Source organism: Electrophorus electricus, chromosome 3, assembly GCF_041902795.1.
Source record: "Electrophorus electricus isolate QZ-2024a chromosome 3, ASM4190279v1, whole genome shotgun sequence".
NCBI classification, from domain to species: Eukaryota; Metazoa; Chordata; class Actinopteri; order Gymnotiformes; family Gymnotidae; genus Electrophorus; species Electrophorus electricus.
In genome coordinates, this window is record NC_137499.1 from 21128466 (window position 1) to 21152249 (window position 23784).

At 46.7% G+C, this 23784-nt stretch overlaps 1 protein-coding gene and 1 pseudogene across 6 annotated transcripts; one reads left to right on the forward strand and one right to left on the reverse strand.

The window, feature by feature from the left end:
* The first annotated feature begins 4077 nt into the window (after positions 1-4077).
* On the forward strand, positions 4078-5837 carry LOC113587795 (GTP-binding protein Rhes pseudogene; annotated as a pseudogene).
* Positions 5838-8587: 2750 nt separating this feature from the next.
* LOC113587789 (phosphoribosyl pyrophosphate synthase-associated protein 1-like) lies at positions 8588-23476 on the reverse strand. 6 transcript variants are annotated; one of them, XM_027026655.3, is made up of 12 exons: positions 22891-23476; positions 22496-22585; positions 18123-18175; positions 17778-17844; positions 15560-15732; positions 14789-14904; positions 14421-14476; positions 13931-14076; positions 12701-12739; positions 10978-11048; positions 10298-10444; positions 8588-9669 (listed from the first exon to the last, which is right to left on the reverse strand). In XM_027026655.3, the coding sequence occupies exons 2-12, from the start codon at positions 22576-22578 to the stop codon at positions 9511-9513; spliced, it is 1110 nt and encodes a 369-aa protein (XP_026882456.1). In that variant the 5' UTR covers positions 22579-22585; positions 22891-23476; the 3' UTR covers positions 8588-9510. The 6 variants fall into 6 exon arrangements, with proteins under 6 accessions (XP_026882456.1, XP_081566684.1, XP_026882454.1 ...); XM_081710558.1 differs by lacking the exon at positions 22891-23476 and adding an exon at positions 22843-22881; XM_027026653.3 differs by lacking the exon at positions 22891-23476 and having other exon boundaries at positions 22496-22884.
* Between the last annotated feature and the right edge of the window lie 308 nt (positions 23477-23784).

Genomic DNA, 23784 nt, shown 5'->3' on the forward strand with positions numbered 1-23784 from the left:
AGAGAAAGAGACAGAGAGAGAGAGAGAGAGAGAGAGAGAGAGAGAGAGAGAGAGAGAAAGAGACAGAGAGAGAGAGAGAGGGAGAGAGAGAGAGGGGGGGATATAACAGGACAGTCACACACATCAAAGGTAGATGATTAAATTGGTCATGTATGCAAGCATGATGGACAGAATTCACCCGTTACACATGGCCAGATACATGCACAGACAAGTTAACATGGATGGAGGAAGGGAGGATAGATTTGTGCAGGGATGTACTTCAGACACTTTAAAATACAGAACACTTTTCCACTTGGGTCAGATCAAAACACAAGTTTTGGGTTTTGGCTTCATCAAACATAAAATAAAATTAGTCACAGCTGGACCTGTGGAGGAAGTCTGTGCTGTTAGCTCTCCGAGCTAATCAAACATCCTGTCTGCGGGTTCCGTTGCCTGTTCCTCCTCGAGCCGATCGGATTCCCCCGGCAAGTAAAGCACTCGGCTTTGTTTGACATCCGACAAATGACTGCATTGCATCGTCAGTGCACACAGCATTTCCATATTCGAATTTCAGGAAGTGGCACAGGAGAGATAAGGACAGAAAAAGGAAGAGAGTGGATAGAGGAGTTCCCTGACCCGACCGGCGGGAGATTACAAGACAGGCCATTATAGCAGCTCATGACATTTCCATCTCAGCACATGCTGATATTGGAGGTGATAGGCTAAGCTGGAAACAGACTCCCTGAGAGAAAGTGTGTGCGTGCGTGCGTGCGTGTGTGTGTGTGTGTGCATGTTGGGGTGTGGTAAAGGTGTAAACGTGTTCAAATATTTGAGTCTTTTCTTGGAAGATTTCATGTCCTGTAGCAAGATACAACAAGGTTTTCATAAATGACAAAACCATAGACAAAGATCCCTGCTTACGAGGAGCAGCCAATAGGGGCTTGCGTGCGAGACGCCGCACATCGCACACCTAACACATGAGAAACATGAAAATCAAGAGGCTAGATTCATACTTTTAGTGTCACGAGCAATTATCATTCTATAGTGCTCCGTCTAGTCTTATAGAGAGAACATGCTCAGTCTGACATTTATCATGAGTTCAATCTGACACTTATAGCACAATTTCTGCCACTTTGTCTGCTTTTACTTCTCTCTGTGCATTCCAGTCTGTCACTACCTGTGTTCTTCTCTCTCTCTCTCTCTCTCTCTTTCTCTCTCTCTCTCTCTCTCTCTCTCTCTCTCAACCATTACATTTGCACCGATGCCAGAACAACACAGAGAGGCAAAGCACTACCTCATATTCCCATAAATGTTTACCGGTTCAAGATTACATGCATGAGCCAAACTACGGGGCTTTTTTGGAAAGCATTGCAATTGTGAACAAAGTGGGCTTTGCCGCACAGTCAAGTGAGTAGCCATGACAACCAGGAGCGGGGCTTCCACAGTCCACCTAATTGCCAGCCATCCAAATGGTTGTCTCAGCAATCATGTCTCACTGCATTATAAAGGACAATGGTAACCACTGCGGATTCTGCCTATGAGAGGAGACGCTTTCCATTTGAGAGCATCTCCACGTTTAATGTTCTTCTCACACTTCATCAGCTCACACTTGACTCGACAGAGCGCAGGTTGGATGAATCAGCTGAGAATGTCCAGGGCCAGAAACGCAGTCGAGTGACTTAAGACAGCAGGAAGTGACTTAACAGCTCGAGTGACTTAAGACACCAGGAAGTGACTTAACAGCTCAAGTGACTTAAGACACAGCTAAGGCTACAAGTAAACAGGCAGGTGTTGCAGTATTGCAGCGTCAGGTTTCAAAAGCTCAGTGTCTTCCACATGCATCGACGTTCACACGTGTTCTTGACAATGATCAAGCATTTTCAAGGTAAACAGTTGGAGTCTGACTGACAGTGACTAAATACACGTTGCAGTGAAGGAGAGATTTCAGTTTGTCATTCTGCACTGATCTTTTTAACTGGTTGAATGAGTCCTTGATGATCAGTGCGGTTTAACTGTACATATTTTAGGGAGATCTAAGAATTAAAATAACCCAGAGGCATCGGAATATTTCAAGACCAAGCCTGTCCTTGTCAGTTAATTTTGCTTACATTTGAATTCAGTTTTAAAAATGTTTCTATTGGAATTGCAGCACTCTCCTCTCAATGGAAATAGATGTAGTCATCTATGTGTTAGAATTTGCTCTTTCAAAATGTTTACATTTAATCTTTGCTGGGTAATATGCAGAGTGCAAATATTTAACTTTTGATGAAGCGATCAAGGGAGGGGGAGAGAGAGGGAAAAAAGAGAGAAAGAAAGAGAGATAGAAAGGCCAAGTGAGGGAGCAGACAAGAAATAGACAAGACAGGTCAATCCAGGAGTCAAAGATTTGACATTTCACAATGCAGCTCAGGCATAACTGTGTGGGGCCACGTAGGCCTCTGGGAAATAATTCAGGATCGTTCAGGTTCCGTGATGAGCTGAAGTCTCTGGCAGCTGTCAGGCTCACCTAAGCCCTGCCGGCCAATTCCGACAACACCGTTAATCCACCTTCCCTGCTAACGCTCAGACAGGACTGGGGGGAGGCAGCTAAGGCCAGACTGGTTCAGCGGTTAGGGCTGCGCATCTACATATATATAATTATGGTGAAGCACAGAGGGTTTCCAGAGAAGCAGGAAGTTTCGGACAGAGGCCTTTATCAGCTGTGCAAGCAAAGTGCTTCTTTTCTAGGAGAGGGAGCCAGTTTAAAGTTGTTGCTACGGCAGGAATGAAGTTAGGAAAATCAGAAAAAGACCCGATCTACACTCACAGAACTTTAGAGTCCCGTGAAATGAATGTTGAATGACTTAAACATCTCCTTTTTTAGTATACAGTGGTTCCTCTTTGTTTACACATCTCTGTTCTCTTTCCTGCCCGTCTGTTTGATATTTGCAGTTTTTCTCTCTCGCTCTCTCTCTCTCTCTCACATACACACACACACATTTTCTTTTACCTATGCTTGTTCTCTCACATGCTCACACATATTTTCTTCTTCTCCATTTTGTCCGTTTCACAATACACTGTGTATCTCACTGTTTGGTTTCATGCAACACACATACACACACACACACACACACAAATATTTGATCTCCTCTCTCCCAGTAGTATGTACCTCTCTGGTCTGTCACTGCTCAGGGATGGCTTTTGCAGGAACTGCACCCTGTAGTTTAATCTGCTGCTGTAACAGGAGTGAAAGCAGTCAGGCATTTATCAAGACATTACAGCAAGGGTCCGTAAGATCAGGACTGAGATTCGGTGACGACCCCCAACAGGTCATGCTGGGTCAAGTAGAACTTTACTGTCCTCCCAGCAGTGGAATAAAATAACCTTCCACCAACAGATGGTACCGTTAGTCACTAAAGCAGCCCGCGTCTGCCTGGAAGGAGGTTTTTCCGCATCTAGCCACCACGGCGTTGGCGTGTCTCGTGCTCAAGTTGCGGCGGGCCGATCCGGCGAGCCCTGCTGGATCGAGACTTTGTCGGCTGGGAGCGCGGTCGTAAAAAGGGCCGAGAGGGGTCAGCCCGGCTCACCAGCCGGCGAGCTTGGGGAGGTTCTGCGTGCCAGTGCTTAGACAGCACTAAGGCTACCAGGAGTCATTTCATCTAAATCATGGCCAGAAATGAATTCTTCGATGAATCTCTGATGGTGGTGGGGGTGGGACATGCTACTCATCCGCGTTGCGTCATTTCTGATGACCACATGCACTAAGAAGAGTGATGAGAGTGATGACAGCTGGGGGCAGAGTCCTATTTTCTGCTAGCATCCCCTTAATGTAAAATTCAACACAGACAGGTCGGCTTGCAGGGTAAAGCGTTTGTCATGAGCAGAAGGCAGTACCCAGCAAATGCAGCTATTTTTCTATGATTGAGTGGACACACACTCAGTCTCAGGCAAATGCATACTCCAGCCTTTCAGAACACATTCTGTGAGTCATTTGCATGAGTCTCACTGATTGGTCTCTCAGACTGCTTGAATATGCCTTGCTGTTCACCGATTCGTTGAGGGGAGCCAGAGGGCAGGGCTTTAGAGGCAGTAAAGTACATATAAAATGGGAGGCAGCACCTGCTATGAGACTCAGAGATTCGTGAGCTGTTTCACAACCACTGTCTCCAAGAAGACCACAGCTTGTAGCACAGTAAACAAGGGAACAGGAAAAGTTGCTGTTTCAAAGACAAGGAGACCGACGCTGCCAGACGGAGCTGCTTCTGCAGACTAGGTGTGGAAGATTGCACCGAAGTGCCCAAGTGCACCCACCACGCCGCGCAAGCAGAAACTCAAAGAGTAGGGCATCTCTCGCATCGATCCGACGGACGCCATGTCTCTGGACGTGAAGGACAAGACGCAGGTGCGGCTGGTGTTCATGGGAGCCGCTGGCGTGGGCAAGACGGCGCTGATCCATCGCTTCCTGCAGGACACGTTTGAACCCAAGCACAGGCGCACCGTGGAGGAGCTTCACAGCAAGGACTACGAGATCGCCGGCGTGAAGGTCACCGTGGAGATCATGGACACCAGCGGCAGCTACCCATTCCCGGCCATGCGCAAGCTCTCCATCCAGAACGGCGACGCGTTCGCCCTCGTCTACGCCATCGATGACGCAGAATCCGTGGAGGTGGTCAAGAGCCTCCGGGACGAGATCCTGGAGATCAAGCAGGACAAGTTCACCCCCGTCGTGGTGATCGGCAACAAGGCAGACCTGGATGAATGCCGGCGGGTGCCCGCCGCCGACGTGCTGTCCACGGTGGAGCTGGACTGGAGCAACACCTTCCTGGAAGCCTCCGCAAAGGAGAACAAGAACGTGGTGGAGGTGTTCAGGGAGCTGCTCCAGCAAGCCAACCTGCCCAGCCGCCTGAGCCCGGCTCTGAGGCGCCGCAGGGAGACCTTCCCTAAAGACACCAGCTTCCGGCCTCCCATGAACAAGACCAACAGCTGTACCGTGTCCTAACGGTGCACATGGAAGGACGAGAAGGGAATTCCAGAACTGGCGCAGGAGGGCAGCTATTGGTGTAAGGTGGGGGGGAGGGGTGTTCCGTGACTCTGAAGGAAGTCGCATCAGCAGAGGGCGACACAGCTGGACATTACAACTGGACATTCTGATTCCATAACTCCCTCGATGACATCACTGGGCTTCACACTGCTTTACTACTGCAGCAACAGGCACAGAGCAACACGTGTTGCTGAGCAGGGTGGGAAAAAAGACCCAACGGCTGAACACAGAGGAGACGAAGGCAAATACTACCACACACAGAATTCCTAAAAAAAATAAATAAATTCCGTTCCATCTGCTTCGGAATGGCATGTGCAAATGTGTCAGTGAGGGAAATAAGAACAGAAATAAATACATTTAAATCTGAAACACTAACAGTGAAGATCAGTTCTTCTACTGTTTTTGTGTACATGCAAGTGATGATCAAGGTGTTTATTAATAACTCTTTATTCTTTATTATTTGTTACAAAAGTACACTGTTCCATATTGTTAAAAGTGTTTATATGTATGTACTGAAAATGGCTTTATATTATGTGATCTTTATCACTTTGATATCAGACTGTATGGAAATCTAATTATGTTTACAAAATAGTGACCTGTAAAATATAAATGAATCCAACATTGTTAAATAATCATAAACCCATGTAACATCACCGTTTCGTTATTTTTTTATTATTCCTGTTTGTAATCTATGTTTGTAATGTACTTTCATGTCAAGTTTTGTACTTTTAAGTAGTTTTCATGAAGATGTAAAATAACCTTTTTTGTTATGTTATTTTTACATGAACTGTGCCGTGCATGGAGAGTGTTTACGGTAATAAAGCCATTCTTTGAAGTACTCTCGTGCTCCCGCGTATTCTTTAAAACGGGCTAAGGGGGGTTGAGACAAACTAAACCCTCGAGACGGTCCTGCGCCACACGAGCCTTAACAAACACTTGGTTGCAAGGCCTAGCAGAGGAGCTTGGTTTCTAGACCGCAATCTTCATTTAGAGGTATTAATAAAAGAAGCCCCTGCTCTGGTCCTCCGCAGACTACTGGGCCCGAGGGTCAGAGAGCAGCTACACGAATCCAGCAGAAACGTGCAAGCGTTGTGACTAAGACGGGCAACTTTACCTGCGTGTGAGGCAGAAAGCACAACAGGTAATCACTGCCCTCCTCTGGTGACGCGCCGGCAATGCAGAATTCAGCGTGCGGTATAGGCAATTCCTAGCACCTCGCGTTCACGTGTGCCCAATAAATGCGACGAAACATTTCCTCTTTACACCCACCGCAGTTTTACATAGGGGTCTGTTTCTCAGACGACCTATTGCATTCACGCTCATTGTGTAAATCTAGGTGTTGGCATTGACTCCTGGGTCTAGCAGTTTCCTTGTTCGGTGGTATGTTGGACTGCAACCTGTGGCTAGTACGTACGAGTAAATGACAGCACCTTTGTAAGTCGCTCTGGATACGTTTCCGCAAAACGGAAACAACTCACTCAAACTATACATATCCTGACAAGTAGCAATATTAAAAATGGGAATTGAAAGTGACACGTTATGCTTACTAATTTTAGCAACACCTGTTACGCACTCATAGCTTGACCTCGCTGCTAACAGTAAGAAACCTGTTGCTTCTCTGCCTTTTCTAATTTATCTTAAGTACAGCCCAGTGGCGGTGACCATTTAAGTCTGCAAAAACTCTGATAAACCCTCAAACCATGAGAAACGCGCAGTTCAGACACACGCCTTTAGACGTTCTGCTGAAAAAAGTCAGCTATAATAATAAGGCCTACTACTGTTGCAAACATGTTCTGAATAAACAGACAACGCACACAGACACACGACTACAAAGGGCATTGTCGACTTTTAAACGATCACCTGACTGGACTATTTAAGGGCGGTTAGAAACTGCAGAGTAGAGGAAGTTCCTTCGTGTCAGCCGCACGTCCTTATATTTAGATGACACCGAACCAGTGGCACTGCTGCCTGTTGCTGTTTTTACAAGGTCCAATGTTACTGCTGAGCCAATAGCAGCCCATCACCCAAAAATACCCAGCCTGTGGCAGCCCTGACATCGGATGCTGACCGATCCAGAGTTAGACGACGGCTAACGCAACCTCTTCCCGGCCCTGGAAGGAAGGCTGTGGTCTCCAACTGCACACCTGGAAGACGTAGCCTCAGGGTAGCGGAATTACGATGAAGTGGTCAGGGAATACGTTAACAGAAATGATGTGCTGTTCTGTCGTTCAAGAAGCAGTCTCATGCATGTACAACACCTCATTTGCCGAATGTTGCCTTACATGGCACTCTTCTTTGAGCACACATACATACACACACACACACACACACACACACACACAGCAGCCATGCCCACACACGGCTGGTTCTGTCCATGTGTTTCCCGTTTCCCCTGTCAGCCATAATAGGGGGAGCATTGTCTCACATGAGGAAGTGGCTGAGGGTCGGTTGCTAGTCCAGTTCCTCTTTGGCTCACGTTTATACACACACACACACACAAATATCTCCCTCACGGCGCACATCCTTTTGCTCGGCGCGCAGCGAAAGGGCCACTTCTGCTAGACTCGGCAGCGGGTAAGTGCTCCTGGGCAGCCACACCGAGATGGCGTTCAAAAGAAAGCTCCAGGCAGCGAACAGTAACGTATCTGCTGTTCGGTGTTGGGAGGATAGAGTGAGAAGACTCGCGCCTCCCGCACTTTGTGGCAGAGGGTCATTACTGGTCATTACTTGGTAGCTTTGATGGTGTTGATGGTGGATGGTCATCAAATACTGAAACATGAAGCTGAATTTGCCAGTGAACCTTTGATGTGTTTTTACCACTTTCGAAGATCAGCCGATCCTCGATGGGGTCGTTAAACTGCCTCGGGCTTTATTCCCTACCCTGCTTGTCTCGGAATAGCCCCCCCTCCCCCCCGAGGGCACACCTGAGCCCGAGGACTCCCTCGGCCCAGAGCGGGTGCCGGCTACAGCCAAGACCACCATAAGCCTGACTGCACCGTGCCGGAGGGAGGGGGGGAAGTTAACCTGCACCTCAGACGGTCAGCAAGCGCGGTCTTGGCGGCATCGCGACCGACTGACCAGACGGGACGAAACCTTCACCTTTCTGTGGCCGGCTATCGGGGCGCCGCACAAGCCGAGCATGGTAACATGCCGATGTCCACGGCAAGCCAGGAGCGCGACTCTACACTGTGAGAAGCCCACGAAATGGAGCGAGTGAGTTTAGCGTCTTAGTAAACGAGTGAATGAAGGAAATGTGGAGTAAGCCCTTCAGAGCAACAGTGAGTGAGTAAACAAATGAATAATCTAATATGTTGTTATTCATCACTTTCTTGCAATGTTACAGTCCTCCAAAGAACTCCAAACTGGTGGCTGTCTTCGCCTCTGGACTTGGTCAAAGCTCCACAGTGACTCATTTGATACCTGCGGAGTTTGGAACAAGTACAGGGTCTATGACATAATTTGTGAGACAATCGAGCAAACTGAGAGGAGGACAAGACACCCACATCAGGGCAACTCCTGGACTGCACTGTTCAGCTGATGGTCCTTCTGGACAGAAAACCCTGTGCAGTTCGACAGGACATGCAAAAACGGAGCCCTCCAATCGAGAACCAGTCAGGTGTCACTGTCCATTCTGTATTTACACTGTAAAATGGGATGTGCTTATATGAATTGTTTGAGGAAAACAGTTTTCTACGCGCCCCGTGATTTCCTCTTCATAAATTAGAGTAACTTCTGCAACTCTTCGGACTCGAAGCAGACAGGTTCCTTCAAATCAGAGAAAACTGAACTGAACTGAAAGTTTGGAGTGCAGACTAAATTTCATAAGCAGGTCAGTGTGTAAACAGGATCATAAATAAATATTACAAATATTCAAAATGTTTTATTACTAATAACAGTATTATTAGATGAAGTTGTTTTACTACATATAGGAATATACTTTTAGATTATGGTAATATGAGGAAAAAAAATTATCTATTTTCATGGTTTAGTGGTCAAATAAACACACAAACAGATGATAATACTGCTAAGAGGCAGCGTGTGGACATTTTGGTCTTGCGGCATGTGCGTACGCATGTGTGTACGTGTGCACGCACACGTGTGTTGCTCTGTCAGAGAGCAGGCGGAACAGTGCTCCCAGATCTCCCTGCATCCTGCAGTTCCTGTTGCACATCAGGGCTGATGCAAAGACAGGGGGACTCGTCACTGCCACGTCATGCTCTCTAACACACACACACACACACACACACACACACACACACGATCTCCCCTCCCCCCACTCTAGGGCGGCTACTGTGATAATTGCATCTGTACTGAGTATGCCGTTGCAAGTATGCATTTCCTCAGGATCTAGATGTGAACAGGCCCGTGCTCTGGAGACAAGGCACTGCTGACGCTCTAACTGTTGTGTGCTTGTGGCTCTTGCGTGGTGCCCCGGGTGAGGCCTCCATCCTCCCAGTCCCCGACGCCCAAGCAGGTCTGTGAGCGACGCCAGGGGCTCGCCACGCGCCCGCCTAGTCGTCCACGGTGACGTTGCGGAAGAGGTAGGCCATGGACTCGCCGTTGTGGATGCGTCGGATGGCCTCGGCCAGGATCATGCTGACGTCCACCGTCTTGATCTTGGGACACTGTAGCTTCTGCAGCTCGTGGGGGACGGTGTTGGTCACCACCACCTGGGAAGGGAGATGGGCCAAATTTGAGGTAAACACGAGGCAAACGCCTGTGTGAGCTGTACACGAGAAGTGTGTGAGATTAACGCTAGACGAACGGGATGAAAGAGGACAGCGGAAGAGACCCATCGGTCAGGATGAGCAAAAATAGGGCGTACGTGTCGTTTTAGCATTTTGTAGCTAAGCTAACCCTTAAATGGAAAACCCTTATAACAGGCTTCCTTAGCTTGAGGGTAGTATTTAGCAATCTCATTTGCATAATGCAAATGTGCAGATGCTGCCACACACTTCTTTAACAGCAATGACACGGAACACTTGTAAAAGCCAGTGTGTTCAGCAATTTTGGACTGTAATGGTATATGCTCTTATAGTATATACTCCTCACTAATATACACCTGCTTTATTAGAAACACCTGGTGTACAGGTGAACGGCAGTACAGTCGGGATGCAGTTCACCATTGCATCACTGCCACTAACACCATGCCAGCATCACTGAATCGTCTGCTACCCCCCCCCCCCCCCCAATAATATCCGGTCATTATAATGGGATAATGGGAATACAGATGAACGGGATGAGAGCTGGTGGACAGAGCGCTCACAGTAAAATCCGTACTTGCGTCTCTTTCCTCACCTCGTCGATGTGCGACTCCTCTATGAGGTGCGGAGCCTCTGCTGAGAGTAGACCGTGGGTGGCCATGACGAAGATCTTGTACGCTCCTCTCTCCTTCAGGATCTCGGCCGCTGCTACGAAATCTTCCACGTCATCAATAATGTCATCCTGGGGGAAAAAAGAAAAAGACCAAATAAAAACTTACTGTAGGCCCATAGTTCTGCCTCTAGTACCTGTGAATCATGAAGCATGTGAACATGACAGGTATGTCAGGGTTGTCAGATCAGAACTGGAGCCAGTCTTGATTTTAATGGGGAATTACAGTGAGGAGGTATTTTACTGGCCTGCACACCTGCACATTCACACTTAGTTATCAAATAATTGGCAAATATTTCCCTTCAAGGTGCCTGTGCTCAGGTAAAACCTGTCCATGGTAGTGGATTTCAAGTAGTACCTCAGATCTATGGTTGCATGCTCCACCTAGTGGTGCTATGCTGCTATTACATAGACCGTTTACTTAAAAGGCCTGATAAAAATGAGACATACTTCGATCGAGATCAGAAGTTTGTTCACAAAAAAACAAACCTATCAAATTAAATGCATTAATTTATTTTCAACGCTGCTAAGCATTTCTGAAGTTTGTGTACTTTTTGAAGACTGGAAGTGTGTATGGGCCCCATCAATGTGTGAAAGTCACTTACAATAATTATGGCAATTCTTCCTCCAACGTCTCCAACAACTGTGATGGGAGGCTTCTCTTTGGCCATCATAACTGCACAGGGGCATTGAAATGGCAGTGAATATCAAGACCCCCACAGGCCCTGACATGCCCTCATCCCAAAGCTCAACCACACACCCTCAGTACTGCTCAACTCCAGAGTAACTTTCCAAAAGATGTTAAAATATCTAATAATAATAATAGTCAAATCTTTTAAAAAAGAATTTTAAAATCATTCCATCCTGTGTTTAACAGGGAAATAACATCATATTTCTGCTATGTGACAATATTTGCTGCACAAATCTGAGCCGAGCTGATCCGGACCAAGAGGCGTATGTCCTCAGTCATGGGTAGGGCTTTATCCTGGAACATCGAGCTATAGTGGAGATGTGGGCGTATGCGATGGTGCTACAACAGGACCCACTGCCACGCAACGTCACAGTATCGAAAAGCCGACCAAGCAAGGACCACCACCTCCAATCATGCCACGCAGACACCGCAAATCACACACCTCCATGCTCCCTGCCCAGAGGGCAGAGAACTTATGCAGGCTTACAAAGTCATTAGCAGAACTGGTTACACAATTTTTGCGTAAAAAGCAAAAAAAAACAAAAAACAAACCCACAACCTAAAACGCACATCCACTGATCTGTATGTATGACACATATCAGGTAGAGAGAGTGCCGAACCAGGTTTTGACTTTCCTGTATAATCGTACTTACCGCCAGTTTAGGAGGTGCTCGTAAAAACACCACCCGCACCCTGAAGGTGGCATACATACATGCTGTGTCCGTTAATCACACAAAACAGGTCAAGAAGCAGAAGCCTGCAATGCCATCGAGGTTTTTAAACCACTCGGGAGAATTCACCAAAAGAGCAGCCTTACCTCAACACCGGCAATCAGGAAGGTTGTGCAATCATGTTAAGGGCGTATAATTACTTTGCCATGATTAGTAGAATGTAGCTGCCGGAATTCAGATGTCACGGGTGGTTTGAAAAGATGACACCGAGGTGTAGCATGTTGCTTTCTTTTATCGTAACCAGTTTCTCCAGCACTTCTGCAACTTGCTCTGGGCAAGTCTGCCAAGCACTGTGAATGCAAATGGCATCGCAGCTGAGCTCCAAAAACATCTGCGATACTCAGACACTTTGGAATATGTGCAGGGGCGTGAGGCTTTCATTCTCCCATCAGCTAGCGCTGGGGAAATGAATCCCACCTCAAAACAGCCAATCTAAGATGCCCAGCTTCACAAGCAAGCCCTGCTCGTTAAAGGTGACAGGACGTCAGTTAGAGCAATCAGACAGGGCTGGGTGGGGTCTAAACGACCTGCAGGCACTGAGGTTCTCATGGAGGCAAGTGCTCCTGTGGAATACACCTATGCCGAAACGTCAAATCAGGTCTGGGTTGGTTTTTTTTCACGTCGGTCTCTAAAATCAGTCTGATAAAGGCTGCTCTGGCTTCCATATCCAGACTCGGTCTGAGATGGGGCAGACTAGCTGAATTGAGCGTTAGACGCGAGAAGCCAGACTGCCCCGGCAGGCCCGGGGAAGGCAGGGCTCAGTGTATTTAGGGTCTGCACGCGTCTTGCTCGGGCACCCAGACAGAGGGACGCGAGGGCTTGCGAATGGAAGCTGAACAGCACGGCACAGGCGAGGACCCACGCAGGGGGCCTCCGCGAGCAGTACAGCAGGAGCGGCTACGTTACTTGGAAGCTCGATGCCGGGAAATGGTGCTTGGTGCTTCCCTGTATTGTGGACAGATAAAGGACCGGTTACAAAGACATGTCGAGACGGCAGTTTTGCTCAGCTCAGCGCTCCACTCTCGGACTGAAGAATCCAGATACGAAGCTTTAGATCTTTGGGTCAATGGTGCGCAGTTAGCGGAACTTTCTAGAACATCCAGTTAAGTTAAACCTGGGTCTCTGCAGTCCGACTGGTGCGCGGGGCACAGAGGCTTCGACTTGCCTGGTTATTTAACAGGCTTCAGCAAGCAAGTTAACAAGCAATGCAAACATGTACTTTAGTTGGGTTCCCCCAAACACAGAGGGATGTTCTTCTGACACAACCACGATGCATCTTCCCATAAAGCTTTGTCCTAACCAGCATTTGAAGTACCGGCTGTGACTGCAAGGAATCCATGTCCCTGTCAGCACATTAGCAGAACTAGGACTGCACCATCCGGCCCCCTCCTTCCCCTCCCTGCAGCGTATTACCAAAACCAAGCATGAATAATAATAATCCAACCCCATGAGAGACTAAACATCCACTAGAAAATGAAAAGGCAGTCTTGTATCTGCTGTATAACCTTCATTAGGCTGGTAATGTGAACATTTCAGCAAGTACAGAACTCTTCCGGCTTACTGTCACGCTGACCACAGTAAGTGTTGAGGAGAGAGATTCGTCTTCAAGCTCTGTAACCAAACATCCATTTCGCCCAGTAAAATGAAACAAGGCTCAAAGCTCAAACGCCATGTTTAATCAGAAACCAGTTTAATGGGCTCTTGCAAATGAACTTCTGTTGGCTTTCGAAGTCTCCCAGAAAAAGCTAACGTTGCTAAAAATAAACCGCGGCTTAGCAGCCAGCTAGCGTGCAAACAGCTAAGGGCTAACTGGGACACAGTAGTTATTCATGCGTTGTTAGCCACAGTGAATAATTATTCATGGTAACCTCTAGGTATTTCTTCAAAGTTTAAATGTAAATGTAATTCATGGTTGACAAGTAGTTTTTCATCAAAATTTGTAATGGCAAATTTGTGGGCTACCCCATTTCTTTCTAAGCCTGCACCCTGAGCTGTGACTCTAATCTTGACCAAATCTTACATCCATTTTGTGGTTGACAAAGGGTGTTATTTGTTTGCTAAGATCAGCATTCTATGGGTGAAAAAAAATCAACCGCTTTGTACATGTGGGCAGCTCAATGGCAGGGGGAGTCTTACAGGGGAGCTCCAGACCAGCAGGGCCACAGGAGGGTCGGAACGCTGGGGGAGAGTGGCGACCGTCGGCCATGTCGGACTCGGAACACTGGGCTTCCCCATGGATCACAGCCAGTCCGAGCCTCAGGCGCTCTGCATAAGCCTGAGCTCTGAAGGTTGGGGGGGGGGAGCGTACGAGCCGAGGAGAAAGGGAGATGTGATCAGAGAGAGAGAGGAAGAAAAATGGATGGGAAAGAGAGAAAGAGAGAGAGAGAGAGAGAGAGAGAGAGAAAGAGAGAGATAGAAAGACAGACACAGCAAGACAGAAAGACGCACAAAGTTACGGGCACACACAAACATGGTTCTTAAGGTTAAGAAATACAATTTAAAAACAAGGGTGGAAAAAAAAATCTTTCTGACATATGACATCTTTGGTTAGAATATGCACAACATTACAAAATCAAAGCAATCCTTCAACTCTACAGTCCCAAACACTTGCCAACCTTTGTTTTACCTCTTGGCAGCTGAAGGGGATTTTGCAACAATGATAGCGTTTCTGTAGTCAGGGATCTGAGGAGGAAACAGAACAATGAAGATTTCTCAGGTCAGAACGACCCAAATCAAACCACCAAAAAACCTCCTCTTTAGCTGACCTACAACCTTTCTCTCAGTATATGGCAGGTGGACTGAGGTGTTCACAAATGTCTGCCTTTCACAGCACCCCTGAGGTTGACGAGGATGCTCACGTGGTTACCAGTAAACAGAGCCAGTCACCCAAAGCAGCAATTTCAACATTCTTAGCTGAAGCTAAGCAATTCCAGACTACCAGATAGAATGACTGCCTCGGTCTCAGCCGCGTGCAGGCGTGCGTGCGTGCGCTACCTCCTCCTGTATGTACTGTAGCAGGAAAGGTGAGGCACGGAGGTTGTCAACAGGGAAGCTGAAGAAGCCCTGGATTTCCTTTTGGTGCAGATCCATAGTAATGATGTGGGTCAGGCCTGAGAAAGACATGCCCACACCAGGACATGCCCATTGGAGAGATAAATGGTTAATACACAAAGAATGCAAAAAAAAAATGTGGGTCACGACAACCTAGTTAAATACTCTATTCTCAGTAAAGATTACAACAATCACAAAATCAATTGAAATAATCACAACTATTTCTTGTGTCAAAAGCGTGCTGAGATTTTGGTAAACATGGGCGCATGACACTTGCTGCTAACCCTTACACAGAATAGACTCGTAGATATTTCAACCCTAACTGAACACATCTAGTTGATGTTGATCGAGACCTTCAGTAGTGCCTGTACAGAGCCACATTTGCTGGCTAGTATATATATCTTAGTTCTTCATACAAAGACACACACATTCTGTACAGTGATGTAGCAGGAATAGGTACGCTCTGTCTACCTGGAAATAAACTACACAACTCGCACACCTCAACCCTAGTCCGGCCTTACACTTCCCATCCGGATAGCGTCCGGGTAAACCTTTCGTTAAAACGGACCTCCGTTGGATCTAGCACTGCTGATCCAGGTCATGAAGGGCTCGGGGAGTTGAGGAGCTGGATCAAGAGGTTTGGGCTCAGGACACCAGCCGGGGAACCTGAGAGAAGGAGCTCCAAATCTGACCCCCTCTCGCCTGGGTGCTCACCTGCTTTGGCCAGCATAGAGGCCAGCAGCTTGCAGACGATGGAACCCCTTTTCCTCATCTTGCACTGCTTGCTGTAGGGGAAGTACGGGATCACGCCGATAATGTTCTTCGCACAGGACGTCTTCAGCGCGTACGCCATCACCAGGAGCTCCATGATCGCCGTGTTCACGTCCCTGGGCAGAAGCGGGAAGGCCAGGCGTGGTTGGACAGACAAAGTGCCGGTACTGTTAGTCTGCCCAATTAATATGCATTCTCATGACGTGACTCGTCTTACATTTAGAAACTTGAATTATTTTAGAATGCTACTTATTAAATACAACATGCGAGCGATGATTTGATTTATGCATTGACTTGTATACTTTTTTTTGTTCAAGAGACATGGTTGTAGCGTAGGCCGAGAGACCTGGGTGGCACAAACACCCTCGGAAGTACTATTCGAGCCAAGCATCATGCAGTCCATCACCTCGTTGCTAAGGAACCCTTATTTTCATTCATTTATACCACCTGCACCTGCCCAGGTCGTGACAAATCAGCTTACTACTGGCATTCAGCCTCACCAGCTTCAACGAGTTAGAACGCCACCAATACGGGCCGATTATCGGGTTGCGGTGGGTAACGGTGTAGCCCTGTTCCCCTTGGGCTCAGACTCCTTCAGCTGTCTCCACAAGACTGCAGAGCACACAACAAGTGCTACTGGGTAAATTCTCCCAAGCCGCTGCACAAGAACCACCCACGACAACACCTAATCATTATCATGTGCCTATTACACACTCAGCTGCATCTGAAACCTCTGCTCAACAACCAACATTACCTTTACAGTACAGACACTAGCCTCTGAAAAACAATTGGGTTACAAACATAATTACATAACTACTGGAATTATATTTGATTTAATCATTGAGTTAGAATACAGATTGACACACTTGATACTTTGCTGATCCCTTGGGGAAATTTGAGTGCTACAGTGATAAATTAGCACATTTTAAAACAAGCGCGATCGCACAATTACACCTACAGTTACTTATGGTAACTGATATTCATTCATAAGCAGCTGAAAGTTTCAGCACCACAAAAAGCTCCAGGATTGAACGGTTCAGGTTGATACCGGAGGCATCGTGGGCAGGTAATGGTTCAGTGGTCAAACACCACTCTGGTTACCATCTCACTTTACACACAGGAACAGCTGTAAGCGCACACACAGAAGCTGCAGACACCTCACGCACAGCCCCACCCCGGAAAAAAACCCTTCAAATATCCCACACACTTACAGATGGCGTCACAAACCGCGCAACTCACTTATGTATTATGAATAGAAAGAGAAAAACATACGAAGACGAATACACACGAAGGTGTGTATTCAGCAGTGTAACCATGTATCTTTCTTTCTGCAAACACACCAAATTTAACTCCAACTGAGAGGGCAACTGCCCTTATAGCAGTTCCCTCCAAATGATCCACAAAGCGCTTCACTTAGCCACTTGCAAGTCATTTGTGATTCCGGACTGTCTGTCTAGTTACTGGTCACATGACACAAGCCAAAAAACAGGACATAGCAACGACTAAATACCCAAACTAGCAAAGGCCATTTCGCCAGCTTAACGACCACCTTAAGCCTTCATATGTCTCATTATCATTAATATTATTTTTATATCTACATTTGATTTTTTTTTTTGTGCTCCTGTTAGTCCCCCGGTAGACCAGGCGAAGAAAGGTGCTATACTGGAAGGAGGCAGTAAGGAAAACGTCAACCCCGAGTCGTTTTCATCGTTTGGATTTGCAGTACATTATTACATGACTTTGCTTCAGCGCTGCCTGTGTGGTGCTCTGTGACCACAACTGGCAGGGGCACTACAGGGGAGGAGGAGCCATGCCCCATCTGGCGGGCCATTTTCTGCCAAGCGTTCGCGGAGGCGCGAGGTGGCCAAACGAAAAGGACTCGGCTCGCGTTTCAAACGTCCTCCCACACAAAACGGCAAGGCACATGGGAGGACTGCGCAGTGTCAGCCTGGAGATCAAGACTAACCTGTTCCAGTATGCAACCTCCCTGAGCTTTTTTTATGCTGGAATGTCAGAAAGGTGTGCAAAGCCATTACGTACGCTGCAAAGCTGCTGACGCACCGAGATCCGCCAGCGAAACACAAACAACCTAATGCTGGTGGCTGACTGTTGAATACACCCGAACAAAAAGAAACACAACAACAGAACACGAGGCTCTTACCTGGGCATGGTCTGGATGATGAAGATGTCCTGGCCCCTCACAGATTCCTTCACCTCCACTCTGGTCTCTGTGAAAGACGGGAAACGGCAGCAAATAACAGCCCTCAGAGGAGAAGCGTCCGAGGAGCGGCAGAAGACAGCAGGGCAACTGCTGTGTGTACGCTCAGCCGGGCGTTAAGTTGCCAAGTACCCATTCGGCAGGACTGAGGAGCATGGAGCGGTTTTGGGGGACGCACGGGTTGGGGGGGGGGGGGGTTGATACCGGAAAACTGTGAGGTAATATGTATCCAGGTTACCAACCACACTTTGGAAGAAAGAAAAGGGCATGAAAGCATAAGTGACAAACCTCTGTTGGCTTCCTGGTACACTGCAGATTTTCCCAACTCCACACCAAGACGTCTAGGAGCATGGAACAGTGACACCACACACACACACACACACACATACACACACACAGCATTGTTGAGAACCAGGTACTCAGCAAAGGCTATAGTGTGTCTGATCAATCCCAGCAGAGTGGCAGGTTTCACTAAATGACTCTCCTCTTTAGTAAGAATGAAAGTGCACAGTCGACTGTAGCGAGACCAGAACTGGATGCATGCACGAAGGCAAGCCAGTGTATCCACGAGCGGGATAACCAAGGGCGGTGTGCGCTCTCGAGGCTCCGTTTCTGAAGAAGTTCATTGCAGAAAGTAACCCAGGGTTCGAATTTTGGACCCAAAATCTCTGGGGCACGACAGCGGTGGCAACCACCGCCCACATTAAACAACGGACAGCGTCCGGAGAGGTTTCCCCCAGAAGCTGCGTTCCTGAAGGGCTACCCTCCTACAGAGATGCACCCCACCGACATGCAGCTAGGCTGCCCACTGCACTAGGCCTCGATTGGGCTGAGGTGTCAGACCAGCTGGACGAATAAATACAGAGCAGGCCTGCATGCATGCTGAGGAAGGAAAAAACCCAAACCATGGCCCATTAAGGCTTTGTAGACAAAAACAGTTAAAGAACAACAACAAAAAAGCAGTCCCAGCCCCACTCCCACCCGCACAGTGGAGAGACAAAACGTTCAGTCAGCATTTACCAAGTACACTCCAGTGACAATGGACTGAGTACACTCCAGTGACTGGCAAGTTTAGTGGCCCCCTAAGTGCCAAGGAAAAGGCTGGTTCATACTCCCAAATCCAAAAAATGGATTCTGTTGTTTATGCTGGTTTTCCCAGATGAACCAGACCACTATAGTCCCTTCATCTTGGGCCGTAATCAGGAAGCAGTGTACAGCGTTCGGAGACACGGGAAGACTAGACTCTGCTGCCTTTCCTTGTTTTGAATGAAAAGACACAGACTTTAATATAATATAATATGGTATAATATTAATTACAATAGAGCACTCAACACATGTAAATAAGTCACATTATAAGATTAATAACTTGTACTATAAAAGTAACATCACTTCTCTATGTTGTCTGTTTAAAAGACAAATGGCTTGTTTATGGTTTGTGAACACTGTATTATTGTGATTTTCAGTGAGACAGGACAGCAGTATAGTTCTCCATTCGTGGAATAAAAGACCTCGTGATTTATTAAGCACTTCTGTTTTGGACTGTTCAGATTGCTGTAGGCGTATTTTACTTCTTTCCATGGACAGAACCACAAACTTTTGATTTGCATTTTCAAACACATTTCACTCAAGATATTTCTTTGTCCAAGAAATCAAGATTTTTTTTCCCCTCAGTTAACACCATTTATGCCTAAAACCTTCTGCAGCATTTCAGTAGTGAATGCGCCCCGAGTCGCTTTACAGCTATAGAAATGGTTTTATAGTCAATGCAACTCAAAGGGCCCTCAAGTGACAGAGCTCTGGGGGGATATATAGCTATATGGTACCCTTCACAGCCAGTGATGTAGAGGTTTAAGGTAGAAAAACCCTAAACTTCAGAATGTGCCCAGACATGTAACTGTAAAGATGGACAGTGAAACACATAAACCAAGCATAGCTACACTGTTATTACCTCTGAGCTGCCCTCAGCTATCTCACAAGGTAACAGAATGTCACCTCTTTGGTTTAATATTTCATTTAATATTTTAAAAGGCAAGTAAAAGGTGTTTGTATGCGCTTTCCCTCTGCGACGTGCCTGTTCACTGCTAACGTCCTCTCTGCTAAGTAGCATGTTGAGAAACCAGAGAGGAGATTCGATTCAATCTTCAGATGTAAGATTGTGTGTGTGTGTGTGTGTGTGTGTGTGTGTGTGTGTGTGTGTGTGTGTGTTCATTCAAAGAAACCCTTAATTTCTCATCACAAATCAGCAGCCCCAAATTAACTCCTACAGACCTCAGTGTAGAGCCGTGCTGCTCCATAGTAATTAAATCCACTCAGAGGGTTCTTACAGTGGACAATTACTGAAAATAAAGTTGCAAGCCCTCATCTGATCTGGAAACTCGTTCAAGATAAGATTCTCTCATCATACTCAAATGATCCTACATTAGTACTGCCGTGAAAAGTTTAACCAATTCTCACATGCATCAGAACACCTCAGAATAAGATTACTGAGCCAACATCCACTCCCTTCATCTTTCTTTTTTTTTCCAACCCCACTCATATGAAAGGAACACCCCAAGCCTCTCACCACCATGGCCTATAGGTGCATGTTGCTGTTCTGACAATAAGCCTTTATGATTCAATTGTCTTCCGTGTCTGCCAACTGTCTTCTTTTGATCTTTCCCATAAGTCCAGACAGGGGCTGAGCAGTTCGAACAGGGGACGGGATATGATGGAGGCTAATTGAGCCTCACTGTGCTCCAGCGTGGTATTAAATAGTGATGACAGTTCAACAACCGCAGCCTGGAAGAAAGGCAGCTTTGACCCAGCCGCGCGCCGCTTCCACGGGATCATCATGGCACGGTTTTATGTAACGACTATCGGATTTCCTAATGAGGCTTCCATTTTCTTCCCTCCTACGTTAACGTGCGTAAGGAAGCCGTTTCAATCACGGTCGGAGGTCAAACCACTCCGGAGTAGCAGGTGCGGCATACCGCAGCACCACCCGATCCCAGCAACACACCTTGCCCCAGCATCCTGCTGCCCTTTCTTCAGCATACCAGAGTCAGCTCCCAGCTCTGCTAATTCTGAATTATGTGTACAATACAAAAACTTTTTTTAAAAAACACCATGGCAATGCGCAGGGTTGTACATTGGGTGTGAATACAAACGGCCTCAAGACCGCTTCCATTTCAGATTGTTTTGGCAGGTGACAATTAGAGACAGTGAGGAGCAAGGCACGTGGCATGTGCACGCTGTGAGTCAGCACACAGCACTCAGATGGTCCCCTCCCCCTCTCCCCTAAGTCAACTATCAGATCTTCATGGCCCAGTTGAAGGAGAGTTTCAGGAGGCCTCCCATGTCTCCAGATGCTCTTAGCCCAAGTGGGTGTGTCTAGCACGAATATTTTTAGAATGGCCTTTGCCAAAAACAATCGTAGCATTTACTGGCCATGTATGTAATCGAAAAAGTTAAACTTTAGGCTGTTTGTGTTCAAAACGCACTTCCAGCATGCTCATTAAATGATATATCCTTACTCTCACTAAATGACTACACTCGGAGAAGCTAGCCATTTACACGCACACACACACACACACACACACACACACACACACATATATATATATATATAATGTGTGTGTGTGTGTGTGTGTGTGTGTGTGTGTGTGTGTGTGTGTGTATGTGTGTATTAGTGGTGTATTAGTGTATTAGTGTATTTTATATATATATATATATATATATATATATATATATATATATATATATATATATATATATATATATATATATTTATTTATTTAATTTTATTTATTTTTTTCACACACATATATACATATAATATATATATCAATTGTGAAAAAAAAAAGAATTTTGATAAAACTGAACTGAAAACTTGTATGGACCAATATGGTCCATACAGTTAGGACCAACACATTTTCCATCTGACAGTTAAAGTCAGCCATGTTCATGAAGGGCTACCCTCCTACAGAGATGCACCCCACCGACATGCAGCTAGGCTGCCCACTGCACTAGGCCTCGATTGGGCTGAGGTGTCAGACCAGCTGGACGAATAAATACAGAGCAGGCCTGCATGCATGCTGAGGAAGGAAAAAACCCAAACCATGGCCCATTAAGGCTTTGTAGACAAAACCAGTTAAAGAACAACAACAAAAAAGCAGTCCCAGCCCCACTCCCACCCGCACAGTGGAGAGACAAAACGTTCAGTCAGCATTTACCAAGTACACTCCAGTGACAATGGACTGAGTACACTCCAGTGACTGGCAAGTTTAGTGGCCCCCTAAGTGCCAAGGAAAAGGCTGGTTCATACTCCCAAATCCAAAAAATGGATTCTGTTGTTTATGCTGGTTTTCCCAGATGAACCAGACCACTATAGTCCCTTCATCTTGGGTCGTAATCAGTGCACGGCAGTGCACGGCGTATATATAATTGTATAAAAGTTACGGTTAAAGTTAAACTCTGGGATTAAAACAGCATGTTCTGAACAGATATGCTAACAGACCCAGCAGGAGTCCAGGTGCTCGGCACTCTATGTGTCACTCAAGCGCCACTCAATCTCTTTTGGGTTCATTCCCCATTCTTTTACACCGAATCATTCCTGTTACAGTTCTAATGTACCTTTTGCAAACACGAGCGAAATAAAAAAGCTCGAAGAGACGGACACTTACTCAGTGATGATCTTGGCGAGCTCAGAGCACGCCGATGTGGAGTTGGCAGAGAAGACCCGATACCCACTTTTGCCGATGTTCATTTTCGAGCTATAACCATAAGACAGTTTCGGGGTTTGAGGATGAGAGAGAGAGAACTTGTGAGGTCCGGCGCGACCCTTTGGCATTTTTAGACTCGGGCTTTTTATTTTTGTTGTTCTGAGTTAAATGTGGACGTGTTCTTTTAGAGAGAAGTATTTTTCCGCGTTAAATTTAAACGGTTTCCCGCCACAGGCAACAAAATATAGCGAAGCAAATAATTGTATCAAATCTTAGGGACGACAACCCAACCTTGGTTCAAAACTAACCTGCAAAAGTACAAAAAAACTTCTTATTCACGCATCAGACGAGCTTACCTATGCGTCCAAAGTGAAAGCCCCAAGCGCCCAACTCCCTGCCCTGCCCTGCTCTGCCCTGCCCTGCCCTGCCCTGCCCTGCTCTGCCCACACCGGTGAAGCGTCGCTACGAGCTTCTTTAGAGGCTACGTTCGCGTATTCCGAGATAATAGCAACAGCAGAAAACAATAGGGGCCATTTAAAAATGAAGGGTTATGTACGTGTCGCCCGCTGTAGGAGCGATCGGGGGTTTGCTTTTCATGCACGTGAGCATGTGAGCCGCTGATCAATTTGACGACAAAACGCGTACACGCGAGTACCGGCGAGAAAATCGAAAAGGTTTAAGGTTGGTCGTGCAGACGGCACCCGCGCGAGGACGGGTCTCGGTAAAGCAACAAAGCACCGGTCCGCGCGCGGCTGGGAATGGTTGCATCTGGACTTCAGTCGCTCTCGAGACACGGGCTTCGCTGGACTGGACGGAGCCCAGAAAAAAAATCTTATCCGGTCATGAAAGTCATGCACAACAACAAAGCGATAAAACTGTCACACGACAGTCGAAATATTTGTAATGCTGGAAACTTTGTAGCAACGCGGTCGGAAAGAGGCGACCATGCCACGAGCACGTTCATTGGATGCCCGTATCGTGATTGTCATTTCAACCGGCCAATGGAATGTACGCTAGTAGAGGAAGCGGGAGGTGCTCTGGGATTTTCAACTAATCGCGTCTATCTCATTCATATTAGTATCGGTCATGGTTCCGGATGCACAAAAAAACCAAAGCGGGATATAATTGAAAATAAAGCAGCTTTGAAACGGTTTATAAAGACTTTTAGGTTGTTTTCGCCCATTTTACCTGTAAGCAAAACGTGAAATATAATTCATTATTCATTAATTATAAAATGCATATAAATAAAC